The sequence below is a fragment of the Mustela lutreola genome, chromosome 4 (assembly GCF_030435805.1).
Source record: "Mustela lutreola isolate mMusLut2 chromosome 4, mMusLut2.pri, whole genome shotgun sequence".
Taxonomy (NCBI): domain Eukaryota; kingdom Metazoa; phylum Chordata; class Mammalia; order Carnivora; family Mustelidae; genus Mustela; species Mustela lutreola.
Window position 1 is genome coordinate 10,269,893 of NC_081293.1, and position 19,240 is coordinate 10,289,132.

The following is a 19,240-nucleotide window of genomic DNA, read 5'->3' on the forward strand; positions in this document are numbered from 1 at the left end:
GACACAGACAGAAGGAACACAAGCAGGGGAGAATGGGAGAGGGAGAAGCAGGCTTCCTGCGGAGCAAGGAGGAGGGAGCCTGATGAAGGGCTCAATCCCAGGACCCTGGGATCATGACCCGAGCCGAAGGTCATGACCAAGCCGAAGGTGGCTTAATAACTGAGCCACCTAGGCGCCCAAGTTTTGCTATTCCTGAAATATTTTGTTCTTTTTGAACTAGTTAGTATGCTTAGAACTGACAAAGGAAGTTACTTTGCCATGACCCTGAAATGACAAATGTTTTAAAAGGCTCACAGTGGGTCTAGGCCTGGAGAACTGGTACCTGTCAACCATCACAGGGGGTGAGGGCTCTGATTCTGGCTTATAGTCCTGCAAGAGTTTAACTCATGGTTTTGAAAACATGAACAGCTATCTCACTATAGGAATTACAATGTCACTGTTGGCAAAATGACTTTGCTACTCATCAGAAACACTATGTACTTTAGAAAAGAGAGAGATTCAGAAACTATTCCAAAAACTATTTAAGGAAGAAAGACACGATTTTATAAACTGGTATTCCTAAAATAGCCACATACAGAATATTCATAAATCGGGAGGGGGAAAGATGCTCTTTAAATATTTTCTCCTTAAATACAAATGTTACTTTTTGGATACAGAAAACAATAATTATTTTGAATTTGGCTTCAATAAAACATGGAAAATGTATTAAATATTGTGGTTACATGTGATAGATTCTAAGATTGCAAAAATGTATTCTATTTAACCAAGAACTGATGGACCCATATGTTTCTACTTCCTTTGCAATATTATTCCCAATATATCCTTTTAAATGCTGTTGGCTCAAGGGAACATATTAATTTCTTAGAACTGTGCACACATAGCACCTGATGCGAAGAATTTATTTTAGAAAAGGCAGCTGCCACAGAAGAACCATGCTGTGCATGGCCTCTAACCTGAGGAGCTTCGTGGGGCATCTGTGGTCGAGGCGGGCTGAGCTACGATGAAGCTCACACCACAGCTTCCATTCCTGCACTGATACGGGACCACAGCCGTCTAACACTTATTAGGATCTTGGTGAAGGTAGATGCTGTCACCGTAACTACTAAATAATTATGTTTTCTACAACAGAAAGATTCTCAAGGGAAATAAGCTTCCAAACAGAATGGTTCTGAATAGAACCTTTCTCCTTGGGCTACTAACATTTTCTGAAACAAAACCTACTCTAATTTCAAAAAGCCTAAATGACTTTATTTTCTTTTTCATAGTCATACCCTTTATTAAAACATAGCTGGGATGCTTACTTTGATAATGAATTCAGCTGCTCTTGAAGGAGATTCTTTATTTCTTCATTTTCTGGATAATCACTGTGCAGAAAAGATTTTGAATAAGCTCATTCTCTTTCACTTACAACCACATTTCTTCACCAGAAAAAAAGTTGTACCAATAGAGAAATAACCTCTCTGCAGTCCCTGGTTTAAAAAGCTGGTTATAGACCAAACAGCAATTACTCAAGAACCCACCAACCACCTTTCATGTCTGCTTTCACCTCCTTTAGGTAAAACAAAGGAATGAGTAATGAACGTCTCTCTGGCTTTCAAGAAACCAGAAAATTTATCAGCGGGCTCTAAAAACCATCATGCTTAGATTCACGTTAATAAGAAACCCAGCAATGACTGAAGGGATGTGCTCTTCTGCTCTGCAAAATGGACGTACCTTTCTCTAAGTAGATACTTCCTGAAGTATCCAGATACTCACCCCATTATTTGTTGTATTCCCCTAACCCATGCCTATCTGTGCTCTCCACATGGCCTAAGTTCAGTAACGCTTGTCGGTTTAACTAATAACTACTAATAATAGTTACTGTGAATATATTTTTGTAATGAGGCAGGCAGTAAGATTCATAAAACAGAAAATATCTCTGTAATAAGCTCATTCTTGCTGCTTTTCTCTTCTATATATTTTATTTATTTGAGAGAAAGAGAGCGTGGGAGGAAGGCACACAGGTAGAGGGACAAGCAGACTCCATGGAGCCTGAAATGGGGCTCCATCCCAGGACCCGGAGATCATAGTTTGAGCCAAAATCAAGAGCTCATTCCTTAACCGACTGAGCCATCTGGGTACCCCTCTTACTGCTTTTAAAAAGAATCTGAAGCCTGGCCTAAACTTCCTCTTGGCCTAACTGGCTCTCTTCGCACTCACTGTGGCATCCCCATGTTCTGACTACAACTGCTGAGAGCAGCTCACGAACCCCAGCCCCACACCTGCCCGCTCCCAAAGACCCCAGCAAGGCAGGATGAAGGATCTTTCAGTGCATCTACTATTTCTGCCTCAGCTTGTTTTTTTTTTTCCAATCCTTTTAAATCCCAGAATACAGGCGCCTGCTGGTTTTCGTGGGTGCCCTTTAACCCCAAGCAAATTAAGAAAGGAAAATAAAAATGGTAAAAACTTACACCTGAGAAATGTCCAAAGAATACTGTCCATTCCACGGCTGGTGTAGTAAGAAAGCTTTCAAGGCAAGGGAGGCCCTTGGAACAAGGAGATAGGGGCACCACACAGGCTCTGGATAAAAATTAGAAAAAAAAAAAATTAAGTAAGTTTTTTCTTTTAATAAAATAGAATTTTATTGTTTTGCTGTGAAGCTTCAGCTATAGCAGTTTACGGAAAAGTCAACAGACAGCGAGGCATAAATCTGGTGGCAGCAGAGAGTATATTCAATGTCATCGCTGCTTAAAGACAAACGGGCTAAGAGTGCAGAGATTCTCTTCATTCAAACTGATGAATAGCTCTTTCTTCCCCTTCTTAAAATTTAAGTGTTCTGTATGGTATAAAAACACTGATCCTACGTGAAAAGGTTTAATGCAATGACTCAACAGACACTAATAAAGCTCATTATTTTAAAATACTAAAAATAATATTTACTTGTATCCTCTTACACCATTTGATGTCTTTGCTTTTCTGAGACTATTCAACTAACACAGCCCAACAACCCTGAGCTTGTCACTAGAGGTATCAGGTCACCCTGCTCAGCAAAGGCATCCTAGGTCTTACTCACAAGGGCAGCTCCTATCCCCCGAGACCATGGGCCCTAGCATCCCCTACATGCAGCAGTGGGCTTACTTAGGACATAATAAACAAGATTTGCTTCTTCTTCTTTTTTTTTTTTAATAACATATTCTAATTCAAGGAAGCCGAAGGTCCAAAGGTCCCAGTGCCCAGGCAACCGTGTCGTGACTACCTAACACAGCCCGACCTGGTCAAACGCTCAACCAGTAGAGTTCTTCAGGACTTCATTAATTAATTTTAACTAATTAACCTTAATTAATTTTAACTAACTCAAATTTGAAAATACTTGATTCAGTCATTGGATAACTTTTATATCTACTCAGGGATACATAACTGTTTTTTCAGTTGTCAATTTTATAAAATATAAATGCAGCTTAAGTATTTCTGTTGAAAAAATGCATCCCCTAAATCGATCCTTTTTTTTTTTAAAGATTTCATTTATTTATCTGACAGAGAGAGAGAGAGAGCAGAAGCAGGGGAAGCAGCAGGCAGAGGGAGAGGGGGAAGCAGGCACCCCATTGAGCAGGACGCCTGACACAGGGCTCAATCCCAGGACCCTGGGATCATGACCCCAGACGAAGGAAGCCACCTAACAACTGAGCCACCCCGGCGCCCCATGATCCATGTTCCAATGTTAAGTACACCCTGGGTTCTGAAAACTGAGCATGCAAAACTGAAATTTCTCATCAGTAATGTTTAATACTGACTACAGGTTGAAAATGATAAAACTCTGGATATACTGGGTTAAATAAAATTTCTATTAAAATTAATTTCATCCATTTTTCACTTTTTAACACTGAGTACCAGAAAATGTAAACATATGTGGCTTACATTACGTTTCTGTTAGAGACTACTGCTTTAGAAACTATCATTGTATGTAGTTAGCTAAGTATTACATCTTAGATAAAATATCTTATGTGGACTTTTCAGAGTCATAAAATGGCCAGAAATATTTCCAATATTATTTTTTTTCTGCACCCAAGAGTTTTAAGACTGATTCATTAAAATCACTTAAACTGCAGTCCACTTTCAGAGGTCCTCTGTTACTCCCTATCCTGAGGGCTATATTCTGCCTGCACTGGCTTCTCATGTCTCCTGAGTCTCCCTTAATTTAGAACAGTCCTCTCATCTTTTTATCTTTCAGTGTCGTAGGAAATGATCTCCACTGAGCATCAGACTCAGGCTAAACATTCTGGGCAAGAAGCGGACACAAGGGATGTTGCGTACTTCCTACTGCATCCGGGCAGAGGGGGCATGTTAGCTAGCCTCCGGGTAACACGAAATGTGGTCATCTGGTTAAGATGAACTCATGGGCTCTCTCAAAGTCAAGGCACCTTTCTCCCCTTCACAATTATGGCGAGATACTGTGAGGCCGAATTTCCTATTCGTCAACGCCCTTCCACCCAGTGATCTAACACCCACCAGTGATCCTGGCTTGAATCAACTCTTACATTAGGAATGGGAATTGGTGATTCTCTAATTCTATCACTCTGTCTACATTTATCAACTGGCATTCTTCTGTAAACATGAGCTTTCCCTTCCTGCCCAGGCCCCTTCCTCTTTCGCTGGGAATATTACTACGGAATAATGGATTAAAAAAAAAAAGAAGTCCAACACTGCTATCAATACAAATGTTATTCTTGACGATGCTCAGACTGCCCCAGCTTTGGCAGCAGAAGCTTCTAAATGCTCATTTCTGTATGTTTGTGACGGGCCCTCACTGGTTTTTCAACTCCTTCCTTAGTTGCTGGCACCACAAAACGTCCCAAGCTCATCTTGCAGCTTTCTTGCCTCTGTCCTGGCGCAAACTGCCCAAGGAGCCCTGGTTCTTTTAGGTCAAGAAACAGAATTTATAAACCAAATCTGGGTGCTAAGAGTTTCCTGCCACTGAAATGTCATTGCTTCTATGCCTGAAATTAGTACACACAGCCAGGAAATAAAGAAATAACATTTAAAGTCAAATTCAGACCCACCCTGAAGAGCTCTTCCTCCCCACACCCCTCACCCCCACATCTGTGTCTCCCTCTTCCCTCAGTAGGAACTCTGGTTCCCCTAAATTGTAATTTATTTACTAGTTTGTTCCAGTCAACAATATGCACAAAACCGTTTCACAACGACTACTGCCAACTACTGAAGCTGAAAACCGCAGACAGCTTTTTTTCATCCTCAAAGTATGAACCACTAAGGGGCACTGTGGGAATCCTGCATTTCAGTTATGAGAACGCTTCTTACCAATTTGTTAATACGGTGAGGTTCAATGGTCTCTTTGTCCAATTTTAGGGTTTATTTTTTCTTTGATCCTTCTTATTTTCATTATACAGTTGACCCTTGAACAATATGGGTTTGAACTATGCAGGTCCACTTACAGACAATTTTTTTTCAATAAATACAGTGCAGTACTATAAATGTATTTTGTTATAATTTCAAATTATGATGATTTTATGAAAACCCCTTATGATTTTAATAACATTTTCTTTTCTCTACCTTACTTTCTAAGAATACAGCATGTAATACATGTAACATACAAAATATGTATTCGTCAGCTATATACATCATCAGTAAGGCTTCCCGCAATGGTAGGCCATCAGGAGCAGTAGTAGCCTGATGTAACCTCATCAGCTGTAACCCCCATGTTGTTCAAGTCTGTATTTTTTTTAATATGTGCAACATTTAAATGACTCAAAAGCTGAAACTATATATTAGTGTATTCATTGAAGTTTCACCTCATCTTCATTCTTTTAATCTGTCTACCTTTTATAAATAATCATTTTCCTTAGTTCTTGGATTATTCTGGGTTTTTTAAATTGTCTTGTTTTGTAAAATAAGCAAACACCTTTGCAGACTATACACACTTGAACACTTGCATTTCTCACCTATTCATACCCTAGCATTCCACGGTTCACAGAGACATTCCTCATTTTATTTAAGTGCTGCAGACTACTCCATTGTGTGGATGTTTCCAGATTTATTCTTTCCCCAATTTTGCTATGGTCACATATATGGATGCCCAAGTTAATGTAAATTCTTGGTATTGGAATCGATTAATATAAAAGGTAAATATACAGACTGCTTTGCTAAGTAATGCCAGATTCCTTCCTACAGGAACTCCTTCATGAACACTGAATGTTTTCTTAGACTTGCAAGAGCATGTTTTCAAGCTCCTGAATTTTTATTAATCTGATAGTTGAGAAGCAGTTTCCTAGTGTAGTTTTCATTTGTATTTTTCTTATTATGAATAAAGTTGAGCATCTTTTCATATGTTTAAGGGCCATTTGTATGTATTTTTTTTCTTCTCTGTGGACAATCTACTAAAGACTTACAAATACCTTCTCCCAGGTTATTATATGTATTTTGCTTTGCTTATAGTTTCTGTGCTATGAAAGGTTTTTTGGTTTGTTGGTTGTTTGCTGTTGTTTTTTTTTTTTCCAATTTTCTATTCAGTCAAATTTATCTTTTACATTCAGGTTATAAAGGGAAGAATATACCTGGTAAGAATGAGACTCACCTACATACCTACAGAACCATTAAAACCAGCACTGGAAAGGATAAAGGCAGGTTTACTTAGCACTTTCTCTCTAGTCATCCTTACTAGATGAGAACCAAGGAGCTCTCCAGCTCTCAAGATGAGACAGTGGCTGCTAGCGTTAGCTTACAAAATGTTTGGAAATAGTATGAGGGGACAAAAACTTAATGGTACAAATTAAGCTTGGAAACAGAGAAAGTTTCTGTGCTATGTGTAGTTTCTTAATCAACAGACAGTGAAAAGACACAAGAATGTTCTTAGAAAGCAGCACTCCAGAGTTTTTACATAACATGAGCAAGACAGCAATGACCAAGCCAGGGTAAACTGAGGGAAACATCTGATCTTTAAAAACAAATGTGTTAGAGAATGAGCGGGGGAGGAGTCAAGATGGCGGAGAAGTAGCAAGCTGAGACTGCTTCAGCTAGCCGGAGATCAGCTAGATAGCTTATCTAAAGATTGCAAACACCTGAAAATCCATTGGCAGATCGAAGAGAAGAAGAACAGCAATTCTGGAAACAGAAAAACAACCACTTTCTGAAAGGTAGGACCGGCGGAGAAGTGAATCCAAAGCGACGGGAAGATAGACCCCGGGGGGGAGGGGCCGGCTCCCGGCCAGCGGCGGAGCAACCGCGCACAAAATCAGGACTTTTAAAAGTCTGTTCCGCTGAGGGACATCGCTCCAGAGGCTAAACCGGGGCGAAGCCCACGCGGGGTCAGCGTGGCCTCAGGTCCCGCAGGGTCACAGAAGGACCGGGGGTGTCTGAGTGTCGCAGAGCTTGCGGGTATTGGAACGGGAAAGCCGGCTACAGAGACAGAGCCGACAGTAAGCTCGCAGCTCCGTGTTACCTTGAACCGGTCGCAGGCTCGGTGAGCTCGGAGCGCGGCCGGAGGTCAGGCAGACGGGAGTAACTGGGCGCTGTTCTCTGAGGGCGCACTGAGGAGTGGGGCCCTGGGCTCTCGGCTCCTCCGGGCCGGAGACCAGGAGGCCGCCATTTGTATTCCCGTCCTCCGGAACTCTACGGAAAGCGCTCAGGGAACAAAAGCTCCTGAAAGCAAACCCGAGCGGATTACTCACCCCGGCCCCGGGTAAGGGCGGTGTAATTCCGCCTGGGGCAAAGACACTTGAGAATCACTACAACAGGCCCCTCCCCCAGAAGATCAACAAGAAATCCAGCCGAGACCAAGCTCACCTACCAAGGAGTGCGGTTTCAATACCAAGGAGAGCAGCAGAATTCCAGAGGAGGAGAAAGCCAAACACGGAACTCATGGCTTTTTTCCTGGGATTTTTTTTAGTCTTGCAGTTAATTTGATTTTTTCTTTTTCATTTTTTTTTTTTTTCTCGCCTTCGGGTAAAATTTTTTTTTTTTAACTGTTACCTTTTTCTTTTTTAACGATTTTTTACTAGTTTATCTAATATATATATTTTTTCTTTTTTACATTTTTCTTAGGTGTTTTCTTTTTTTAAAAATTCTTTTCTTTTCTTTTCTTTTTTTTTTCTTTTCTTTTTGTTTTTTTTTTTTCTTTCTTCCTTTTTGAACCTCTTTTTATCCCCTTTCTCCCCACTCACGATTTTGGATCTCTTCTAATTTGGTTAAAGCATATTTTCCTGGGGTTGTTGCCACCCTTTTAGTATTTTACTTGCCCCTTCATTTACTCTTATCTGGACAAAATGACAAGACATAAAAATTCAACACAAAAAAAAGAACAAGAGGCAGTACCGAAGGCTAGGGACCTAATCAATACAGACATCGGTAATATGTCAGATCTAGAGTTCAGAATGACAATTCTCAAGGTTCTAGCCGGGCTCGAAAAAGGCATGGAAGATATTAGAGAAACCCTCTCGAGAGATATAAAAGCCCTTTCTGGAGAAATAAAAGAACTAAAATCTAACCAAGGTGAAATCAAAAAAGCTATTAATGAGGTGCAATCAAAAATGGAGGCTCTAACTGCTAGGATAAATGAGGCAGAAGAAAGAATTAGTGATATAGAAGACCAAATGACAGAGAATAAAGAAGGTGAGCAAAAGAGGGACAAACAGCTACTGGACCACGAGGGGAGAATTCGAGAGATAAGTGACACCATAAGACGAAACAACATTAGAATAATTGGGATTCCAGAAGAAGAAGAAAGTGAGAGGGGAGCAGAAGGTATACTGGAGAGAATTATTGGGGAGAATTTCCCCAATATGGCAAAGGGAACGAGCATCAAAATTCAGGAGGTTCAGAGAACGCCCCTCAAAATCAATAAGAATAGGCCCACACCCTGTCACCTAATAGTAAAATTTACAAGTCTCAATGACAAAGAGAAAATCCTGAAAGCAGCCCGGGAAAAGAAGTCTGTAATATACAATGGTAAAAATATTAGATTGGCAGCTGACTTATCCACAGAGACCTGGCAGGCCAGAAAGAGCTGGCATGATATTTTCAGAGCACTAAACGAGAAAAACATGCAGCCAAGAATACTATATCCAGCTAGGCTATCATTGAAAATAGAAGGAGAGATTAAAAGCTTCCAGGACAAACAACAACTGAAAGAATTTGCAAATACCAAACCAGCTCTACAGGAAATATTGAAAGGGGTCCTCTAAGCAAAGAGAGAGCCTACAAGTGGTAGATCAGAAAGGAACAGAGACCATATACAGTAACAGTCACCTTACAGGCAATACAATGGCACTAAATTCATATCTCTCAATAGTTACCCTGAATGTGAATGGGCTAAATTCCCCTGTCAAAAGACACAGGGTATCAGAATGGATAAAAAAACAAAGCCCATCTATATGTTGCCTCCAAGAAACACATTTTAAGCCCGAAGACACCTCCAGATTTAAAGTAAGGGGGTGGAAAAGAATTTACCATGCTAATGGACATCAGAAGAAAGCAGGAGTGGCAATCCTTATATCAGATCAATTAGATTTTAAGCCAAAGACTATAATAAGAGATGAGGAAGGACACTATATCATACTCAAAGGGTCTGTCCAACAAGAAGATTTAACAATTTTAAATATCTATGCCCCCAATGTGGGAGCAGCCAACTATATAAACCAATTAATAACAAAATCAAAGAAACACATCAACAATAATACAATAATAGTAGGGGACTTTAACACTCCCCTCACTGAAATGGACAGGTCATCCAAGCAAAAGATCAGCAAGGAAATAAAGGCCTTAAACGACACACTGGACCAGATGGACATCACAGATATATTCAGAACATTTCATCCCAAAGCAACAGAATACACATTCTTCTCTAGTGCACATGGAACATTCTCCAGAATAGATCACATCCTCGGTCCTAAATCAGGACTCAACCGGTATCAAAAGATTGGGATCATTCCCTGCATATTTTCAGACCACAATGCTCTAAAGCTAGAACTCAACCACAAAAGGAAGTTTGGAAAGAACCCAAATACATGGAGACTAAACAGTATCCTTCTAAAGAATGAATGGGTCAACCGGGAAATTAAAGAAGAATTGAAAAAAATCATGGAAACAAATGATAATGAAAATACAACGGTTCAAAATCTGTGGGACACAGCAAAGGCAGTCCTGAGAGGAAAATATATAGCGGTACAAGCCTTTCTCAAGAAACAAGAAAGGTCTCAGGTACACAACCTAACCCTACACCTAAAGGAGCTGGAGAAAGAACAAGAAAGAAACCCTAAGCCCAGCAGGAGAAGAGAAATCATAAAGATCAGAGCAGGAATCAATGAAATAGAAACCAAAAAAACAATAGATCAAATCAACAAAACTAGGAGCTGGTTCTTTGAAAGAATTAATAAAATTGATAAACCCCTGGCCCGACTTATCAAAAAGAAAAGAGAAAGGACCCAAATAAATAAAATCATGAATGAAAGAGGAGAGATCACAACTAACACCAAAGAAATACAAACTATTATAAGAACATACTATGAGCAACTCTACGGCAATAAATTTGACAATCTGGAAGAAATGGATGCATTCCTAGAAACATATAAACTACCACAACTGAGCCAGGAAGAAATAGAAAGCCTGAACAGACCCATAACCAGTAAGGAGATTGAAACAGTCATTAAAAATCTCCAAACAAACAAAAGCCCAGGGCCAGACGGCTTCCCGGGGGAATTCTACCAAACATTTAAAGAAGAATTAATTCCTATTCTCCTGAAACTGTTCCAAAAAATAGAAATGGAAGGAAAACTTCCAAACTCATTTTATGAGGCCAGCATCACCTTGATCCCAAAACCAGACAAGGATCCCACCAAAAAAGAGAGCTATAGACCGATATCCTTGATGAACACAGATGCGAAAATACTCAACAAAATACTAGCCAATAGGATTCAACAGTACATTAAAAGGATTATTCACCACGACCAAGTGGGATTTATTCCAGGGCTGCAAGGTTGGTTCAACATCCGCAAATCAGTCAATGTGATACAACACATCAATAAAAGAAAGAACAAGAACCATATGATACTCTCAATAGATGCTGAAAAAGCATTTGACAAAGTACAACATCCCTTCCTGATCAAAACTCTTCAAAGTGTAGGGATAGAGGGCGCATACCTCAATATCATCAAAGCCATCTATGAAAAACCCACCGCAAATATCATTCTCAATGGAGAAAAACTGAAAGCTTTTCCGCTAAGGTCAGGAACACGGCAGGGATGTCCATTATCACCACTGCTATTCAACATCGTACTAGAGGTCCTAGCCTCAGCAATCAGACAACAAAAGGAAATTAAAGGCATCCAAATCGGCAAAGAAGAAGTCAAATTATCACTCTTCGCAGATGATATGATACTATATGTGGAAAACCCAAAAGACTCCACTCCAAAACTGCTAGAACTTATACAGGAATTCAGTAAAGTGTCAGGATATAAAATCAATGCACAGAAATCAGTTGCATTTCTCTACACCAACAGCAAGACAGAAGAAAGAGATATTAAGGAGTCAATCCCATTTACAATTGCATCCAAAACCATAAGATACCTAGGAATAAACCTAACCAAAGAGACACAGAATCTATACTCAGAAAACTATAAAGTACTCATGAAAGAAATTGAGGAAGACACAAAGAAATGGAAAAATGTGCCATGCTCCTGGATTGGAAGAATAAATATTGTGAAAATGTCTATGCTACCTAAAGCAATTTACACATTTAATGCAATTCCTATCAAAGTACCATCCATCTTTTTCAAAGAAATGGAACAAATAATGCTAAAATTTATATGGAACCAGAAAAGACCTCGAATAGCCAAAGGGATATTGAAAAAGAAAGCCAACGTTGGTGGCATCACAATTCCAGACTTCAGGCTCTATTACAAAGCTGTCATCATCAAGACAGCATGGTACTGGCACAAAAACAGACACATAGATCAATGGAACAGAATAGAGAGCCCAGAAATAGACCCTCAAATCTATGGTCAACTAATCTTCGACAAAGCAGGAAAGAATGTCCAATGGAAAAAAGACAGCCTTTTCAATAAATGGTGCTGGGAAAATTGGACAGCCACATGCAGAAAAATGAAATTGGACCATTTCCTTACACCACACACAAAAATAGACTCAAAATGGATGAAGGACCTCAATGTACGAAAGGAATCCATCAAAATCCTTGAGGAGAACACGGGCAGCAACCTCTTCGACCTCTGCCGCAGCAACATCTTCCTAGGAACAACGCAAAAGGCAAGGGAAGCAAGGGAAAAAATGAACTATTGGGATTTCATCAAGATCAAAAGCTTTTGCACAGCAATGGAAACAGTTAACAAAATCAAAAGACAACTGACAGAATGGGAGAAGATATTTGCAAACGACTTATCAGATAAAGGACTAGTGTCCAGAATCTATAAAGAACTTAGCAAACTCAACACCCAAAGAACAAATAATCCAATCAAGAAATGGGCAGAGGACATGAACAGACATTTCTGCAAAGAAGACATCCAGATGGCGAACAGACACATGAAAAAGTGCTCCATATCACTCGGCATCAGGGAAATACAAATCAAAACCACAATGAGATATCACCTCACACCAGTCAGAATGGCTAAAATCAACAAGTCAGGAAATGACAGATGCTGGCGAGGATGCGGAGAAAGGGGAACCCTCCTACACTGTTGGTGGGAATGCAAGCTGGTGCAGCCACTCTGGAAAACAGCATGGAGGTTCCTCAAAATGTTGAAAATAGAACTGCCCTATGACCCAGCAATTGCACTATTGGGTATTTACCCTAAAGATACAAATGTAGTGATCCAAAGGGGCACATGCACCCGAATGTTTATAGCAGCAATGTCCACAATAGCCAAACTATGGAAAGAACCTAGATGCCCATCAACAGAGGAATGGATCAAGAAGATGTGGTATATATACACAATGGAATACTATGCAGCCATCAAAAGAAATGAAATCTTGCCATTTGCAACAACATGGATGGAACTAGAGCGTATCATGCTTAGCGAAATAAGTCAAGCAGAGAAAGACAACTATCATATGATCTCCCTGATATGAGGAAGTGGTGATGCAACATGGAGGCTTAAGTGGGTAGAAGAAGAATAAATGAAACAAGATGGGATTGGGAGGGAGACAAACCATAAGTGACTCTTAATCTCACAAAACAAACTGAGGGTTGCCGAGGGGAGGGGGTTTGGGAGAAGGGGTTGGGATTATGGACATTGGGGAGGGCATGTGATTTGGTGAGTGCTGTGAAGTGTGTAAACCTGGTGATTCACAGACCTGTACCCCTGGGGATAAAAATATATGTTTATAAAAAATAAAAAAATTATAAAAAAAAAATAAATAAAAAAAAATAAAAACAAATGTGTTATTTCTCCAAAACAAAACATTGCTGATAGCACCCCAATGAGCATGAACAAACTGAGAGTGAACCCTATTCCCTCCTACCTTCAAATGAATTTAGATCTTTCTCCTCAAAGGCAAAGATCAGCCATGAAAAAATAATAGGTGATCATCTTCCAGTTGGAGAAACTCACCTACAAACGCTCATTCACTTCTGGACATTACAATTCGAATAAAAAGGCAGTTGGCATCACTGTTACTTCTCTCCCACAGACTCTGCTTAGTCTGGGCTACAGCTCTCTGAGGTGTTAAGCAGAAACACACCCAGACTGTTGGCTGCCTATGTGATAGCCATGCAGAAAATCAGGAACCAAACAGCCAAGAAGAACAGTAGGAAAACTGCTCCTCCAGCACCTGGAGGTGGCCCACGGCACGGTAAGCAGGCAGTCTGGGAAGGAGAGGACCCTGCTTGGGTAATTTCGTCGCTGTGGTACAATGCGGGTGGCGGGAGGGAGGAGGGGAGATAAGGTACACACCTGATGTTTTGGGCAAGACCATTTCTCATTGTTCAGGTTGTTCCCTGCACTGCACTCGGCTTAGTAACCCCAGATGTCCCCCCGCCCCAACACCTGTACATCCTGACACATCTCCAGACAGCCCAGATGAAAACCAGTGGAAATGAGTGGAAAGCAGAGGCAGACGAAGAGGCAAGCTGTGCATATAAACCAGACTGTAGAAAGCTTCTTTCTGTGGGGGCGTGTTGTTAGGCAATGGCCCGAGCAGCTGCGAGGAAGCTGCACCGGACAGTGTCTAACACCCTGTGGATACGATGTAAAGTGTGTGGAAACTGCAACTTGAATGCTATTAAACAAGTCTCACCCTCTCGGATTCCTTCCAGAGGCTGCTACAAAAAAAAAGTATTATGATTTTTTTATGCTGTTTTATGACCCTGATAAATAAGGTAGCAGACAAGGGTTCTCCAACTCAAAAACAGGGATCCTCATCTACATGTGTCTGACCTTCCCGGTTACTGGAGCTGGAGGAGGGTTGAGACAGATGTCAACACAGGGCAGAGGGGGAGGAACAGGACATCTAAGCTGTTCTAAGAAAACTGACAGACTTGACCCAGTATTTTAGGATATTTTCTACTTGTTATTAAGGAGAATTAAAGAAAATTTATTAAATGTATCACTGCATATGACCTAAAATGATTTTTACCCCATATGTGATAAGTTTAGTAAGTCTAAACTCTATTTCTAATTCCCCAGAATAAAAATATATTGAACATATCTTTCTAAGATCAAGTCAGCATGTAACTGAACACAGAGACATCTGTATGCTAACTCCGTAGTTACACATACCACCAGTTTTTATTCTTTCATATGTATCAAATGTTATTCTGAGTTGAAAGGTCAATATGGAACTTCCCTGTTACTATTTCAAAAATTTTCCCTTTCTGGATGAGGCTGCAGCACTACAGACTGGGTAGGAATGATTTTTTTTTAAAGGTGAAAAGAAAATGTAATCTAAAATCCATCTGCAGGTCAGATGTTCAAGTATGGTGTTAATGATGGGCTCCAATTCTGTAGTCACTTTAAGAAAAAGCTACCCTGGCCTTGGTAGATTGAAATTTTAAATTAAAAGGGGTAGAAAAGCTTTCCAAACATTTTGATTACATTCACACACCTCTTTAACCCTGAACCAGTAGCTAATTTAAAAGGAAAACCACCCTTGAAGTTCCCTCCATTTCCTTAATAACTAAGTATGCTTCAGAAAGAGGAGATGCTGCCACTTCCACAGCACCATTGAGCATCTCAGGCACAGACACAGGAAAGCATCACACAGCTTCTGGCTTCGGCGAGTGGTGGTCAAGGTCACAGAGGGGGAAGTGGCGGTCCCAAAGCTGCCAGCAGAGCTGGGACAACGACAAAAACAAACGCGTATCTACCACAGCTTCAAGGGAGCCCAGCCGGCATCGGCAGTGACTTGGGAATGCCTTGAGTACAAACACAAGGGGAAACACGGGTTTCTAAAATGTTACTGCCCCTGAAGGTGCCAAAGACCAATCCAACAAAGGTACACACAGTTCCAGAGAGGAAAGCTCTATACTGAAACCCAGTAAGTGACTAAACAAGTTCCTTCTGAAAATTTTCAGCAGGCTGGTGTGTACCCCCAAAGGGATGCCTGGAGAATACTTAATAAAGGAAGTTTCTTGCTTCACTCCCATGAGGGTCAGAATGTCTGTCTCTACCCAAAAGGATCTTGCAAGGATGGACGCTGCATTTCATCAGACAAAAGCTGACTTTCAAAATGACTGATGGGTGCGTTCACAATCCTATTCTTTTTTTTTTAAGTCACATACGAGGTTACATTTACTAAAATGTTCTTCATTCTGGTAAAAAATCTCAAAACAGCCTTACAAAAAAGGTACAATAGCACAATCATTTAATTTTATTTTGATGGGGCCATTTAACAAGTCTTAAGATAGGCATCAACATTCACGACACTGAGAACACTTTCCAAAGTGACTTTTCAGTGACAGATGCTTGCCCTTTTCTTTTTTTAATTTAAGTAATCCTACTGCCAATGTGGGGCTCCAACACACAACCCTGAGAGGAAGAGTTGCACACTCTTCTGACTGAGCCAGCCAGGTGAACCCAGCGATATATGCTTGCAAAAGATAGAAAGCACATTATTAAAATAACAGTGGCACCTTATCACTAGATTCATGTCCTCTGATATCAGAGTTCTCCTAAATCCTGTTTTTTAAGAATTAAAAAAAAAAAAGAAAAGATTTTATTTATTTGAGAGACAGAGAATGTGCATGAGCTGGAGGGGGGAGGGGCAGAGGAAGGCCAAGAAGCAGACTCTCTGCTGTGCAAGGAGCCCAATGTGGGCCTTGATCCAGGACCCTAAGATGATGACCTGAGCTGAAGGCAGGCACTTAACCAACTGAGCCACCCAGGCAGCCCTGAGTTCTCCTTAAATTCTAAGTGAATCGTTTTTACGTAAACACCTCTGATCTTTGACAAAGCACTCCTCAAGGAGCACTTGCCAACCTGGAGATGGAGAATGACAGACATCTGCAGTTACAGAGTCCAGCATCTCAGCGGTTAAAAACCCTCAAGCTTGAAGTTAATCTATTTCCTTAAACTCAGATTGTTAGAAAGTAAGACTAAAATGAAACAGAAGAGAGCAGTTTGTGCAAAATAAAGAAGGCGTCACTGAGCCTTTCATTGGCACTCCGTACCGGTTAACTCTTGTTCATCCATTCTAAAGCAAGTGGACTTCATGGACATCTCCAGGACTCTGATACACCCATCATCTGACGCCAAGATCACTTTATCTGATGTACACCAGTCCACATCCAATATCCGAAAGGTCACATTTCTTCCGCTTCTTAAACTGCTCACCATCTGAACCTTCAAGAGTGAATTTGGTGGTCATTTTCAGAAAGAAAAGGAAGATGTTTATCACAGACAATGCCACTGGCAAAGACCCAGTGCCAGTTAAACCTGAACAGCCTTTGGCAATTTCTCTTCCACATGCAGACTGCATTCTGAAGATCCCAAAGACAGTGAGACCATTAAAAGCCAGAAAATCATTTTAAGAAGTTTGACAAACCCATTTCATAGGCTTCATTTCTAAATCAGAAGGAAGAAAAGAATTACAGCTCCTGTGACCAGCAGCTCGGTTTGAGTGTCCCCTCAGGGAGCTGGGCCTACCTCTTTAGTATCCCACACTTCAGCGCCATCGTTGTACATGGCTATTAATTTTTGGTTTCCTTTACCGGGAGCAAAACGAATCTTCCTCACCCAGCTTCGGTGTGTAGGTATTCCTCTGAAAACAGACAAACAAAAACAAGATGCCAATATGACGTAGAGTAATACCTGGTCACTGGAAACGATGTCTGATGACTTTTTCTAGGTCTGCTTTTGACAAGGTCTGGTGACGTGAGAACCATTTTGCTTTCAGGGAGAGGGGTCCAATATGACAGAAAGGGTCAGCCTTTTAATGATGAAGGAATAATGCCCCAACACTTCTGCATGGGCCACTTGCAGGGAAGTGTCTCTTATGAATGACCCAGAGCCTGGCTCAAGGCTCTTCCTCCCAAGTTGAGGGACAAGAGACCCAGGGTCTGAGCTATACTTGGTCATGTTTAATGATCCTACTTTAGCAGGGTCATGAGCCTCCAATGCAACCATATCAAGAAGTTCCTTTTTTTTTTTAAACAAATAATATTGCATCTTTTTAAAAGATTTTATTTATTTTATTTAGAGAGTGAGAGAGAGAGAACAAGCAGGAGCACGGGTAGGGGCAGAGGGAGAGGGAGAGAAGCAGACACCTTGCTGAGCAGAAAGCCTGACAAAGAGCTTGATCTCAGGACCCTGAGATCATGCCCTGAGCTAAAACCAAGAGTCAGAGGCTTAAACAACGGAGACACCCAGGTGCCCAAAATAATACTGCATTCTTCTTCTTCTTTTTTTTTTTAAGATCTTATTTATTTATTTGACAGAGAGAGATCACAAGTAGGCAGAGAAGCCTGCAGAGAGAGAGGGGGAAGCAGGCTCCTTGCTGAGAGCAGAGAGCCCGATGTGAGGTTCTATCCCAGGACCCTGCGATCATGACCTGAGCCGAAGGCAGAGGTTTAACTCGCTGAGCCACCCAGGTGCCCCCAAATAATACTGAATTCTTAATTCATACCTGGATACTCTGCCTTTCAAATCCCAAAAATTTAAATTTCCATCCATATCTCCAAGAACTAATGTGTCACCCTTCCAAGCGATGCAGGTAATACTACCCATACTTCCCTAGAAAACAAAAGCAATAGATACACATAGTTTTCACCACTTATAAGTCATCATAGCAGAGTAATGTTTTTACTTAATAAATGTGATAAAATAATAAAGATATTTTAATAAAACTTAATTATAAATGGTTTTGCTTTGGTATGTATGCCATAAAATACTAACAGACTTGGGACACTAAAAGAGCTACCTAGCTTATCAATTTCAACCATAAAGAAACCGGAGATTTCAGTTTGATGGCCATTAAGTTATCTGAACTAAATTTGTAGAGAAGAGGTGCTTTTTGAGGAAGAAATACCTTAAAGAAAGCAAATTAAAAGCAATAAAGAGAAGAAAAGAAAACCCTTTCTAAAGGGCCCTTGTCTCTAACTTCTCACTCACTGCAAAAGGATAAATCAGTCTGTTCCAGAAGAAACTCAGAGCTGTTCCATAATTAACTGTGCAGCAGTTTTTCTACTGAAAAGAGGATCCAGAGCTTCCCTGATACTTTCTGGAATAATGACAGTAAAAAGATACTGTAGATTAAAGGCATCTGCACAATCTGAATGCACAGAAGACGCTGCAAAGACATACGGAAACCGGAGTATAAGAATGAAACAGTACTGAGGTAAGTCCAAGGGGAGGAGGGGGGGTAAGGAGGGGAGAAAGGAGCTTGCAGCTCTATCTAACAAATGCACAGAGATAGCGTGACGAAGACCTTAAGAGCCTGGGCTCTATAGTCAGCTACTGGGGCTCAGATCTGGACTTCATCCTGTATATTTGTTGTGTGGCTTGGGGCACATTTACTTAATCTTTCTGAGTCTTAGACTTGTTATCAATAAAGAAAGTTAAGTTCATGAAACTTGGGGAGTTCCTATTAGTATTAATACATTTATACAGGAAAGGGCTCAAAACAACGCGTGCTACACAGCAGTCAATAAATTGCTCATTATTAAATAATATTGCTCAATTACTTTTTTACTTATTAACAGAAATCTTGTTTGTTGCATTTATAAAACAAAATAAAAATAAAAATCCACATGCTCAGTTCATAGTGGGAAAGCTCCAGGATGGCCAAACAGACTGTTAATAGACCG

At 40.5% G+C, this 19,240-nt stretch overlaps 1 protein-coding gene across 2 annotated transcripts in view; it reads right to left on the reverse strand.

The window, feature by feature from the left end:
• Nucleotides 1–19,240, reverse strand: part of WDR11 (WD repeat domain 11) — a 65,303-nt gene that overhangs the window by 6,700 nt on the left and 39,363 nt on the right. For both annotated transcript variants that reach the window (XM_059173016.1, XM_059173017.1), the window contains exons 17-21: nucleotides 18,061–18,167; nucleotides 17,082–17,196; nucleotides 16,607–16,778; nucleotides 2,451–2,559; nucleotides 1,302–1,364 (exon numbers count right to left, since the gene is read on the reverse strand). In XM_059173016.1, coding sequence (XP_059028999.1) covers nucleotides 1,302–1,364; nucleotides 2,451–2,559; nucleotides 16,607–16,778; nucleotides 17,082–17,196; nucleotides 18,061–18,167 — 566 coding nt within the window. The remainder of the gene's footprint in view (nucleotides 1–1,301; nucleotides 1,365–2,450; nucleotides 2,560–16,606; nucleotides 16,779–17,081; nucleotides 17,197–18,060; nucleotides 18,168–19,240) is intronic.